At 29.4% G+C, this 12,161-nt stretch overlaps 1 protein-coding gene across 1 annotated transcript; it reads left to right on the top strand.

Moving 5' to 3' along the window:
* The first annotated feature begins 620 nt into the window (after nucleotides 1–620).
* On the top strand, nucleotides 621–11,656 carry LOC145843191 (rho GTPase-activating protein 19-like). Its single transcript, XM_082950651.1, has 7 exons — nucleotides 621–725; nucleotides 1,089–1,251; nucleotides 2,393–2,493; nucleotides 2,899–3,103; nucleotides 6,795–6,975; nucleotides 8,650–8,802; nucleotides 11,518–11,656. The coding sequence occupies exons 1-7, from the start codon at nucleotides 621–623 to the stop codon at nucleotides 11,654–11,656; spliced, it is 1,047 nt and encodes a 348-aa protein (XP_082806777.1).
* The last annotated feature ends 505 nt before the right edge of the window (nucleotides 11,657–12,161 follow it).

Here is a 12,161-nt window from a genome sequence, read left to right on the forward strand (position 1 = left end):
TCATGTTTTTCTAAATTGTAATAACTAAATCTTTGTTTTTTGATTAATTTTTAATATGTTTGGGTAGATGGGTTAGGGATAACCAGCTATGCAAATCAGACTGTCATTTAAGTATACTTTCTGAAATAATGTTTGTCACATTTTGCTACAGCACTAATAAGTATGCCAACATATTTAAGTTATGGTTGAAGTAGTGAATAAAAAAATATTAACAAAAAAAAAAACTAAAATAATGTCACAAATTTGAAATTTTATTGGAAGTATTTTACAATATGTTTTAAAGGCTGCTATGATATTTAATAAAAATAATAAAATTCTTCTGTATTTTATACTTGAAACTTTTAACTTTTAAAACTTATTTTGTATAACATAATGTTTTGCTTAAAACAAATATTTTTTACCCCATGAAAATAGTTTACTAAATCCAAAGCAGCCAATTCAAAAAAGTATGACAAGTTTTTATAACTTTTTTATGTTGTTCTTAAAATTAAAACACGGTTTTTTATTTTCCATATCACGCAGGCTTGTTTTTCACAGACAAAACAAAACCACCCACTAGAGTTTCAAAAAAGGTATTCAAAGCGAGAATGGAACGAATGATCGACCACCTTAGGCAGGAGATGAACAAGGGTGTCGCGCCGGCCACTCCCACCTACTGCATCGGCTTGCTGCAGTACGCCAAGCCCAACTACTTTGAAACCATGGTTTTCAGCAGGCTTACCGAGGTATGTTGAACAACAACAAGTGGTCTTTCTTTTACAGCCTTTTAATAGTTTTGCGTAAAATGTTTGTTATTTAAAATTTTGTATAGTTGTTAAATATTCGTTTATATAAAGTTTCACAACAAGCTCAAATAAATGAGCTAGTTTAAGATGTGTTTTGTTATTAAGAACTTAAGTAAGCTAGTCGTTTTTGTTTTGTAGAAACTATTTAGCTCTATACTTGGTAAAAAAGCAATCTTTTGTCGTTGTTATAAAGTTTGTTCACTTGTTTTTTAAAATGTTTTTTTTTAAAGGTATCCACAAAGTTGAATTTGTTTAAAAAAACTTACAAGCCTCCACCACATGTTATTGTCAATTTTTTTACAGCATCTTGATTTTCCCAACGAAGACCTGGAAAATGTGCGGGGCTTGTTCGAGGACAAGGAGTTGAGCGATAAGGAAAAAGAAACTTACCAGCAAATCGACAACGAGTACTACACCAAGGTCGACAAGCTCATCGAGCGCATCCGTCCCGACATCACCACTGAAGGTATTTACAGTTTAAAGCAATATTTTGTTGTGTAATTTTTCAATCTCAATATGAGCTTTGGATTGTGAAAAATTCCACTGTTTTGTTTTTTTTTTAACTTTTTCTGCAATAATATTAGATGAGCAAATGCAACCAAAAAATACAAAACCTTGTAGTTTGTATTGATTTAAACTAGGGTTTCCCAAGTTGGACCAAGTGGTCCGCTGGAGGCTATGACAGAAATTTAGGGGCCAGTTGGGGGAGAATTATGGTATGAGTTGGGGTATGAGCTGAAAAGGAGCCATAGAAGGGCTATAAGGTCATAATTCGATGTTTGCAATAAATATTTTGGAGTTGATGATGAAGAGCAAAAAAAAAAAGTTTTAGTTGTTTTCAATGGTAGTTTTATGAGTAATCTTGCTGTAGAGGGCCATAAGCCTTTTTAAATTTCTGTTTAGGGGGCCTTTTGATGAAAGTTTTAGAAACCCTGTTTTAAACCTTTAAGAGAATAAACAGCTAATATCACAATGAATAGATCTAAATAGTATATGCAATAATAAAAGTAAAATATTTTATAGTTAAGCAATTTTAAAATGCTAAACATTACCAGGTTTTTTATATTGTATTAGGTACAAAATTTATATTTTGTTGTATATAAGGAAATATTATTTAACAACAGGAAAATTTGTTGAGAAGCCCTAAGAGTTGTTTTATCTTACTATTAACTTGTATCATTTTAGCAAGAATAACTCAAACAGTTTCTTGCAAATTTGTTTTTCAGTGAAATATTTTACTATTCCCATATAGAAAGATTTTATTCTTTTTTACAGTTATTGACAATTAAATTCAGGATCAAAAAATTATATTATTAAAATATTTTTAACAAACTTAGACACAGTAAACTATCATAAAAGTTTCTAAATACGAGTATTGACTATGATTTACGAATTGAGTTTACTTTGTTTGATCAACTATATAGATAAACAGGTTAAAATTTTTAGTTTGTAAAAAACAAAAAAAAAAGTCGAGATTCAAAGGAAGTATTTGTTCATTACATATATTATAAAGCCAACAAAAAGTGCTCAACAAAAACGGCTAAACATTGTATTTTTAACACAACTCAAAGCACTTGTATAAAAATACATCTCAAACATTATTTCAGGAATATTCAGGAAATCGGGTAACACCGGTCGCATGCGAACTTTGCGGGAATCTCTGGATGAAGGAGGCCAAGTTCCTGAAAACATGAACGTCCATGATTGCGTCGGAGTGCTGAAAAAATTGATTAAAAGTATAAAAGTACGCTTTTTATGTTTTATTAAATTAATTTTCAAGTACAAAGATTCAGTGAAATGATGTTTGCTTTGTGTAAACCTAAGCTGACTTATAACTCTGTTTTTTTTAAACTTTAGTTTATCAGTAAAAAATATCACCTTGAAGCCTTGAAATCTTTTTTTTTTCGTTTTTTTGCCGTAAAATATTTATTTGATCATTTTTTAATTATGTTACCAAAGATTTTTCTAAATATTGCATGGAAATTTCCTAAAAACTTATGTTTTTATCTCAATAAACTTTAGACAAGATAAACTCTACAAAATAAGACCAAGTTGCGAAAAAATTTATACACCCTGCGGCCTCAATCAGATAATATTTTGCTTGTTCACGCAGGAACCGCTGCTGGTGCCGAGCAAGTACCTCGGCGCCCACAAGCAAGTGTCCGCCATGACGAGCCATCAAAAGAAGCTGCACGTCTGCCGCCTCCTCCTCCTCCTGCTGCCCGCCGAGAGAATGTACATATTCAAGCCGTTCGTGCGATTATTACGCGAGATTTCCCTGCGCTCGGACGCCAACCAAATGACGTCGTACAACCTGGGTTAGAATTTGTTACCTTTAGAATGTTGATTTAGTCGGGTGATGCATGAGTTACTGCTTTTTCTCTGTGATCGCCTTGTTCGCAAACAGTATATTATTCTTTTTTTTCAACTTGTTTAAGACTATGAGGGTCTGTCTTGATTTTTATAAGTTGATCGTATTTTGTAATGTTTTATCCTAGCTTTCAGATTTTTTGTGATAAATCGCATAGTGGGTAATAAAGTATATATATTTTTAAATTATTAGTTTATTTAATTCCGATAAAAACGTATATACCGAGACTTTTACATTTCAAAATTTCTTAAAAAATATTATATTTTGGAAAAGACTGTTTCTCCTTCAATTTTTAAGTAATTTACCTCAAATTTTTAGGTAATTTTTTTATACAAGTGTTTTGCAAACATTACAAACGAAAATCAAAAGTTATAATTTATGAACAAAAGATCAAATAAAGTTTTTTTTGTTATTTAAATTTAAAAGAATACTAGTCTACATAAAAAATTCTTACAGATAGTACGATATTTTATTACTAAGATAACATCAAACTGAGAAATTCTGACCCCAATTCAAAAAACAGGTAGATTTAAAAAAAAAGAATTTTTTCAGTTTTTTTGCTTTGCTCTTCCGTAAAGAACTTATTGAACTTTCCGACTTAAGAGCTTTTTTGCTCAAAAACTAGTTTTTTTTTTTTAAACTGAGCAAAAATCATCTTTCAGCTTAGTTTTAGATCTTAAAGAAGAACATGTAAAATAAGCTTTGCCCTCCTGTACTATTAAATAAACTAAAAGTTACTTTTGAGAAGTAGAAAATCATACTCAGTTACTTGAACAGGTTACCTATCAGATGTGCAAATCAAAGAGGCTATAAAGTACTATTTTACTAAATATTTACTTCGATTTTTTTTTTACCCAGTCTTCTTCAAAACTTTACACTTAGTCTTGACTAAAATTCAAACAGTTTATCAAAAAAATACTTTGTGTAAATTCATCCTTTTTTTTTGTTTTTCTGCTAAAGTTTTCTTTTTACAATATTTAAAAAATTCTATTAAATTTTTTTTAGAGAAACGTCTCCTGTAAATTTAAGGTCTTTAGCACACAAAATAAAATAGTATTTAGATTTTTAATAAGTTAATATAGATAGTCGTAAAATCCGGGGTCAGTAACAAATGCCAATTTAAAATATTTCACACAGCTTTTAAACAGACTGTCCAAATGAAATAAACAAAAAAAATTTCAAAGTTTTTGTCCTGCATTAAGACGTTATCAATGAAAAAACTGATGAAGTTTTTTCTATTCAAATTAGCCATTTTTAATTGATTTTGTCAAAATAAAAGACGTAAAACATAAGTTTATATCATTTAGACAGTCTGTTTTAAAGCCATATAGCATTGGAAAAATGCATTTTTAGTAGTTTTTTGAAGTTTCGGTTGACTTATTATGTAGATCAGGGATTCCCAAAGTGGGCCATACCAGAAATTTAGGGGGCCATAAGCTTCAAGGTGAACGAATAAGGAAGCAATAAGCTTCAAAGTGGCCGAAGGGAGGCCGAGAGTGGTAAAGGGGCCATGGGATCACGAATTGAAACTTACACTAGATATTATGGAGTTGATCATTTAAAGAAAAAAAAAATTTAGACGTGTTTAAGGGTAGTTTTTTGAGAAATCTTGTTGGGAGGGCCATAACTTTTTTATATAGTTTGAAGGGGACCTTATGAAAAAGGGTCTGAGAAGCTCTGATGTAGATTCTAAAAGAAAAACAATAAATTGATGTTTATTGCAGTTATTAGATCAGCGTTTCCACAAAACCTGGAATACTGGAAAAACCTGGAATTGGACAATTTAGGCTAAAAAGCCTGGAGTTTTAAACAATTTTTACATGTAGTTAAGTAGTGAAGTTTTGATTTGATACAAAAATCTATCATTTAGATAGTTTTTTTTTTGTCATCATCAAAAATGTTACCTTATTAAAAAACACATTTAAAGTAGCTTTGCAGTATTTTTTCAATGTGTTATACTACTTTAAACAGTTTTAAACCTTAAACTTAATTTAAACTGAAACTAGACCCAAAAACGTGTACTTTCAAAAACCTGGAAAAAGTTTTTTAAAAACCAGTGGCAATTCTGTTATATAAATACTTACTATCATATCAATAAATTTGAGTCTTTATGACGACACTGATCAGTTGTTTTAAGTTTATTGTTGTATATGTGTAGAAGTAATTTTTATTACAGTTGTAAATGTTTAATGTTTATTTTCAAGTAGTTAATAGAATATTTACAATATATTAAAAGTTGCTTAAGAATTATTTTGATTATAGTTTTCGTATGGTTAAAAAAAAAATTATAATATTTAATTTTGTGTTCTGTATTTAAACTAAAAGCTTAAGTTAAGAAATAGCCAAGTAGCTAGTATGGTAAGTTATTTATATTTATATTATTAGGAAATTTAACTTAGTAGTACTTTATTTTTCAAATGCTAATACTTTCTTTGACTTGCTTTAATATTTTTTAAATTATTTCTCATTAGTACAATAAGTCTGTAATAAAAAGTAGTTTTATATAGTAAATTGATAAGAAAATAGTATAACGCGTTATGGAAAACTTCAACAACAGTTTGTGATTTTTTTGTAAAACCTGTATTTTTTGCTGTTTTAAACTTATTTAACAACTAGACATTATGTAATTGCAACTAGTTTTACTTGTTTTATTTAAACTGTTTTAAGTTGATAAAGCACCTTTCTAAGCTTATATAATGTTAATTAAATATACGAACTTGTTAAAAGTACTTTACTAATTTTATTAATGTTTGTTACATTAGTTAAGTATATTTAACTTATTAAAAAGACAATTATTAAGGTAATAAAATTAGACTTTTAATAACTAATATTATATACTGATATGTAAAACAAACTTGTTAAGCATAATTTGTTGGCAAGCAAATAAACCAAGCTGAACACGTAATAAATATCGCAAAATATTATCACATAAACTAAACAGTTATTATTTTCACGATTTTGTAATTACAAATACATAAATGTGTGTAAATTTTTTTAATAACGTAATTTCAAGTACAACACGTGTTTTAGGTAAGGTCTTTCTCCCCACTTTAGTTTCCACGATTTTACACATTAAACACACAAACGTATACTGTATAACTAACAATTATTTTTATTCAGGTACCGTAACAATAGAACAAACTGAATAAAAATTGCAAAATTAATCATCACAGAAACATTTGTTCTTTCTGCCATTTTTAAAATGAACGCGCTTAAGTGCATATAAATATACATACAAGTATGACTCCGCATTTTGACGCATTTTTTAGGCAAACGTAGCCGATTAAGTTAAATTAAAAAACAACTAGTTAATGATCTTGCTGACAATGTTCTGCTGCCTTTTGCATCAGATATAAAAAAAATCAATTTCACAAAAAACAACTAATTGTTGATCTCGCTGACAATGTTCTGCTGCCTTATGCATCAGATATAAAAAAAATCAGTTTCACAAAAAACAACTAGTTAATGATCTTGCTGACAATGTTCTGCTGCCTTATGCAGCAATTATCAAAGCAAAAATAAATTTTAAAAATACTACGCATGTTTCAGGCATGGTAATTCATCAAACATACAAACGTACAAATTGGCAACATCAAACCTGTAAACGTACATTATAAAAATACAATTAATTTTTCCAGGAACGGTCGTCCTTCCCAACCTGCTGTACGCTCCCGACCACGACGTCGCTGAGATGAGAGATGCCGGTTACGATCTGCTGTGCAGGCACATGGCCTTTTTGATCGACAACTACGAGCAAGTGTTCCAGCCCCCAGACCACCTAGTGGAACTATCCTTCAATGCGTGGGTCCAGATATTCAGGTTGGTTTTTTTGTTTTTTCAATACGAGATAGCAATGCTTGGTGCGGCTTTAGTTTTTTAAATGATCTCTTATAACAATTGTTAAATTTCTGACTAACTTTTTTTTATTAAAAATAATAATAATTTTTGATTTTTTAGTCACAAAATTTTGATTTGAAAAAATATTATTTTTAAGAGGTTTTTTTAAAACATTTCAAGGAACATTTCCTGAAAATTTGAAGTATATAATCTCAAAAAATGTTGTAGGAGATAAGTTTTTACTGAGATAGTCTTTTTTCGCTCTTTTAGTTTGCGCCTCCTATAAGGAATCTATTGTATTCTCCGACTTTAACTGGTTGTATTTCAAAAAAAAGTTTGAATGTTTAAAATCTGTAAAAAGCAACTTCTACCTTTTTAAAAACTCTACAAAATTCCACCAAGTTGTAATAAAAAAATTAACCTTTTATGCCCTTAGTATAATAAATATACAGGGTTGCCAAAAAACCTGAAATTTGACAATAAAGGCTAAAACACCTGGAATTTGAGAAATTAATAAAAACCTGGAATTTTAAATAATTTTTACATGTTAAGTACTAAAATTTCGATTTGACACAAAACATCCATTATATGGATAAAAAAATTGTCATCATCAAACATTTTTTATTAAAAAAACACATTTAAAGCTTTTTAGTATCTTTTCAATGTTTTTATAGTAATTAACACAGTTTTTTACCTTAAACTTAGTTACTAAAAATATACTCAAAAGCGTGTACTTTTAAAAACCTGGAGAAAACTTGCTAAAAACATTTGGCAACCCTAAATGTAGCATGGTACTTAGAATGGGTAGCTGTCAAATTTTCACTAACGTACAATATTGCACGAAGAAACTTTTGCACGAGGGGATAAAATTGCACGAAGACATTTTTGCACGGGTTAATCTTTATATTATTATTTATAACTATTATTTATTTTTACTATCACTGTTACCCCTAACCCTTACCCTCGGCCGGTAGCTTTTTTTATAATAAGTTTTATTACTTATTTCTTTATATTTAATTTTACTATCACTTTTACCCCTTACCCTTGGTCAGTGACTTTTTTTTCATGTTATTAAATTGTTTTTCGTTTTATTTTTTTATTTTTCTGTATTTTTTTATTCTCGTGCAAAAATGTAACTCGTTCAAATTTGGCTTCATGCAACTTGTGCCCTCGTGCAATTATGTTCTCGTGCAATTTAGAAACCTCGTGCAATTTTGTCTTTGTGAAATTTAGACCCGTTCCTATTTAGAATATATAAATATTTTTGAAATAAATATTTTGAGATCGGAAAATCAGAATTTACCACGGTTTAAGTTTTCCGAGAAATCAAAAATTTCAAATAGATAATCAAGGCAGAATAATGTTTAAGCCCCACTGCGAAACTGTAGTTGAAATGTTTCTCACCATCAAACTTACATTCATCGTAGTAATTTTCATAACAGCAACATATAAATAAAAAAACATAGCTTGGAAAACCCTTAAATAAGAAAGATGGTTATTTGTTAAGAAAATAAAAACCGTAATCAGACAATCGTAAACATAACGCATAGTTTTAAATCAAAAAAAATAGTGCATCCAGTAAATAAAACGATTAACTCAAAATTAAACAAGAAATAATTAATATATAATAGAAAAATAATTAATTATGTAACGCAGAGAAGAGGCAGCAAACGGTGTTTTTTGCGAGTCGAACCTGGCCAAGCCCTCCAACGCCATCAAGCGGTCGAATTCCAACGTGAAGAGGAACAACATGACCAACGAACAGGTCAGCATACTCATCAACTCCATGCCGCTCAAGGAACGAGAAAAGTTGTTGTTTTTTACTTGTTTTGATAGTAGTTGGGAATTTTGATGTTACTTCATTCAAGGTTTTTCAAATTGTTTTGATAGATGTTCTACGTACTTTTGCAAGAAATACTAATTGCTGTTCCGTTAAGTGTGTCTGAGCAGTATAAAAAACTTGTTGTTCCAAGTGTATGAAAAATACACCGTAACTTTTTTATGCTTTTAAAGTTGAATTATAATAGTTTAATTAATGTTTAGTTTGTGTTTTTAGATAAAAAGTAAGGAACTCAATTTTGGATATGTAAATACTTTTTTTCAATTTAAAAGTCTCACTCCATCAATCTTTTAAAAATTAATCTAAAATCAAGACTAGCATTTGTTGTAGTTATCTGTTCAGTATATATATTATATGCATACAAAGATATATATATATTTGTATGTAATGTGCATTTGATTCATTTCGAGTTCAAACAGCTGAGGACTATATGCTAAAGTATGTGTGAAGCAATTGTGCAGTTTTCTTGAATAATATACCTTCTAATAGTATATATATATACAATCTATAGAGAGTTTAACCTTTAAAATAAACAAAACATTTGTTATATTCAAATTTCGAATCTATACAGCTGAATATTACAGCAGTTAGCTATATAAAACAATTGTTATGTTTGTTTTGAATGTTACATTTTGCAATCATTTGTTAAAGCCCTCGAAGTGGGCTAAGTGAAAACTGAATAAACTATTTTAATTCTATTTTGTTCATATATATATATATATATATATATATATATATATATAAAAAGGTTTATTCAAAGATGCAAAACTCGAAGAACTCAAGTTTCGTGATTACTCACTCATCAGCTTCAAAACAAGTTTAAAATAAAGCACAAAACAAAATCACTAATGAAGGTAAAAAATTTTTTGCATAAATAGATTATGACGTAATTTTGAAACTATCAAAAATCGTGCAAAACGGCTTGTGCAAAAACTAATCTACCAACAGACAATAAACTAGCGAAAATTCATATAACTTCAGTGAGTAACTACATATTAGGACAGATAATTGGAAGAGATAAAGATAAAATTAAGATGTAAATTGAAATTTAGGTTATTTTAAGATGAAATTAAAACTTGTTAAACTTTAAAAGCGACTTTTTTATATGTCTACAAGACGATACAAACTCGCTTCTTTTGTTCAAACATCTTTTGTCTTTCAGTGCATATACAACGGCTGATGCTTCTTTGAGACACAGCCTACATATCGGGCTATTGCCGTCGGCTATAGGCTGTGCTCTTTTTATAACTTCCCAGGATATTTCGTAGTCAATGCCGCTGCGCTTTAAGCCACAAACATACTTCGAAAGTTCAGTGTCATTTTCATATATGCCGCCTTTAAAAGATTTTTTATGATTGGCATACCTGAATCTAAACTGAGTCGAGCACAAGCCGACATAGAACCTCGTCTCAACGCCAGAGTTAACTGTGGCCTTGTAGACGATGTTCTCTGAGCGGCAATTACCCCCTTTCAAATTATATTTACAGCTACCAGCGCAGCCGCATTGACTTTGAATTCCTGAGTTTTGATTTAAAATTTTTTGGTTGTGTGCCTTAATGATATTCTCCAAATTTGCCGTACACGAATAACTTATTCGCATATTATGTTTGTTGAAGATTTTAGTTAGCGGATTTTGTTTATTGAAGTGTTTCTTGACTAGATTTATAAATTTTCTTCCAATATTAGTTTTTACAGAATTGCTAAAAGGAGGGTTATACCAGATTACATTTCTTTTTCTTTTGTGTTTTTGATTATTAGGTTGTTGCTCAGGTTTTTCGAATTTAAGTTTGTTGTCATATCCGCATTTTTTCATTATTTTTTCATATTCGTCTTTAGTCTTTAAAAAATTTTCTTCTTTGCTTGATCGTTTATTTAGGCGTTGATTTATTATGTTAGGAATTTGTTTTATAATGTTTTTAGGGTGGCTTGACTACGAAATATCCTGGGAAGTTATAAAAAGAGCACAGCCTATAGCCGACGGCAATAGCCCGATATGTAGGCTGTGTCTCAAAGAAGCATCAGCCGTTGTATATGCACTAAAAGACAAAAGATGTTTGAACAAAAGAAGCGAGTTTGTATCGTCTTGTAGACATATAAAAAAGTCGCTTTTAAAGTTTAACAAGTTTTAATTTCATCTTAAAATAACCTAAATTTCAATTTACATCTTAATTTTATCTTTATCTCTTCCAATTATCTGTCCTAATATGTAGTTACTCACTGAAGTTATATGAATTTTCGCTAGTTTATTGTCTGTTGGTAGATTAGTTTTTGCACAAGCCGTTTTGCACGATTTTTGATAGTTTCAAAATTACGTCATAATCTATTTATGCAAAAAATTTTTTACCTTCATTAGTGATTTTGTTTTGTGCTTTATTTTAAACTTTTTTTGAAGCTGATGAGTGAGTAATCACGAAACTTGAGTTCTTCGAGTTTTGCATCTTTGAATAAACCTTTTTATTAACAAAGCCCTCAAGGTGGGCTCAGTGTGAAAAATATAATTTATTAAGTTAAATAACTTAATTCTATATATATATATATATATATACTTGTTTTGTGAAGTCCGTAGACGGTAAGATATTTTCTTATTGAAAGTTTACCTTGCTGAATGAAGCGTTTAGAGCGCTGATACAGCTATCCAAGGCAAAAGTTTAATTGTTATAATATACTCATCTATTATTTTCAAGGTATGAAAAGAAAGGGAAGAAGTTGGCGGAACTGAAGCAGAAAATAGGAGAAGAAGAAAGGACCTCCACCCCCCAAAAGAGGAAAATTAACTTTTCCAGTTTCTTAACCCCCAAAGGTTCTAAAAAGCACAAAGTATAATGACAAGTAATACAAAATTACTATTTTTTTTTAGTTTGCACTTTCTTGCTGTTTTAAAGAGAATCTGTTTGGTTGAGGCTTAGTTTTAGTTGCCTGGTATGTTTAAGCCGAGTTATTTAATTCCTTTTACTCAAAAATGTTTGATATCTTTCTCAAATGTATCTATAATTAAAAAAAAAAGTATGAGGTTTTTCTACATTTTTTAATTTTCCAAAAAAAAAAAAGGTTTTTTTTAAGAAAGAGTAAATAAGTTTAATATTTTTTAGAGACTAAACATTAAACATAATGTCTTTATTTTAGCAAGCTTAGCTAGTTGCTTTAAAAGTAATTTATACTTTGCCAAAAAATATATTTGTGTTCCGTCCTTGAATTAGTTTGATTATTATATATATAAATAAATTTTAAATTTCTAAGCTAAGCGTAGACAGAACACTGTTAAAAAAATGATTTATTTTCTTTTATTATTTTTATAAATAAAATCTTCAAGTGAATCGAATTACGCATT

This window comes from Thalia democratica, chromosome 8 (genome assembly GCF_965202585.1).
Source record: "Thalia democratica chromosome 8, ktThaDemo2.hap1.1, whole genome shotgun sequence".
NCBI lineage: Eukaryota > Metazoa > Chordata > Thaliacea > Salpida > Salpidae > Thalia > Thalia democratica.

What these genes read in the sequence shown, in the direction of transcription:
- LOC145843191 (XM_082950651.1), top strand. Translation starts at nt 621, where the DNA reads ATGAACAAGGGTGTCGCGCCGGCCACTCCCACCTACTGCATCGGCTTG. An exon ending in TTTTCAGCAGGCTTACCGAG is followed by an intron (nt 726 to 1,088) that starts GTATGTTGAACA and finishes ATTTTTTTACAG; the next exon opens with CATCTTGATTTTCCCAACGA. An exon ending in ACATGAACGTCCATGATTGC is followed by an intron (nt 2,494 to 2,898) that starts GTCGGAGTGCTG and finishes TTGTTCACGCAG; the next exon opens with GAACCGCTGCTGGTGCCGAG.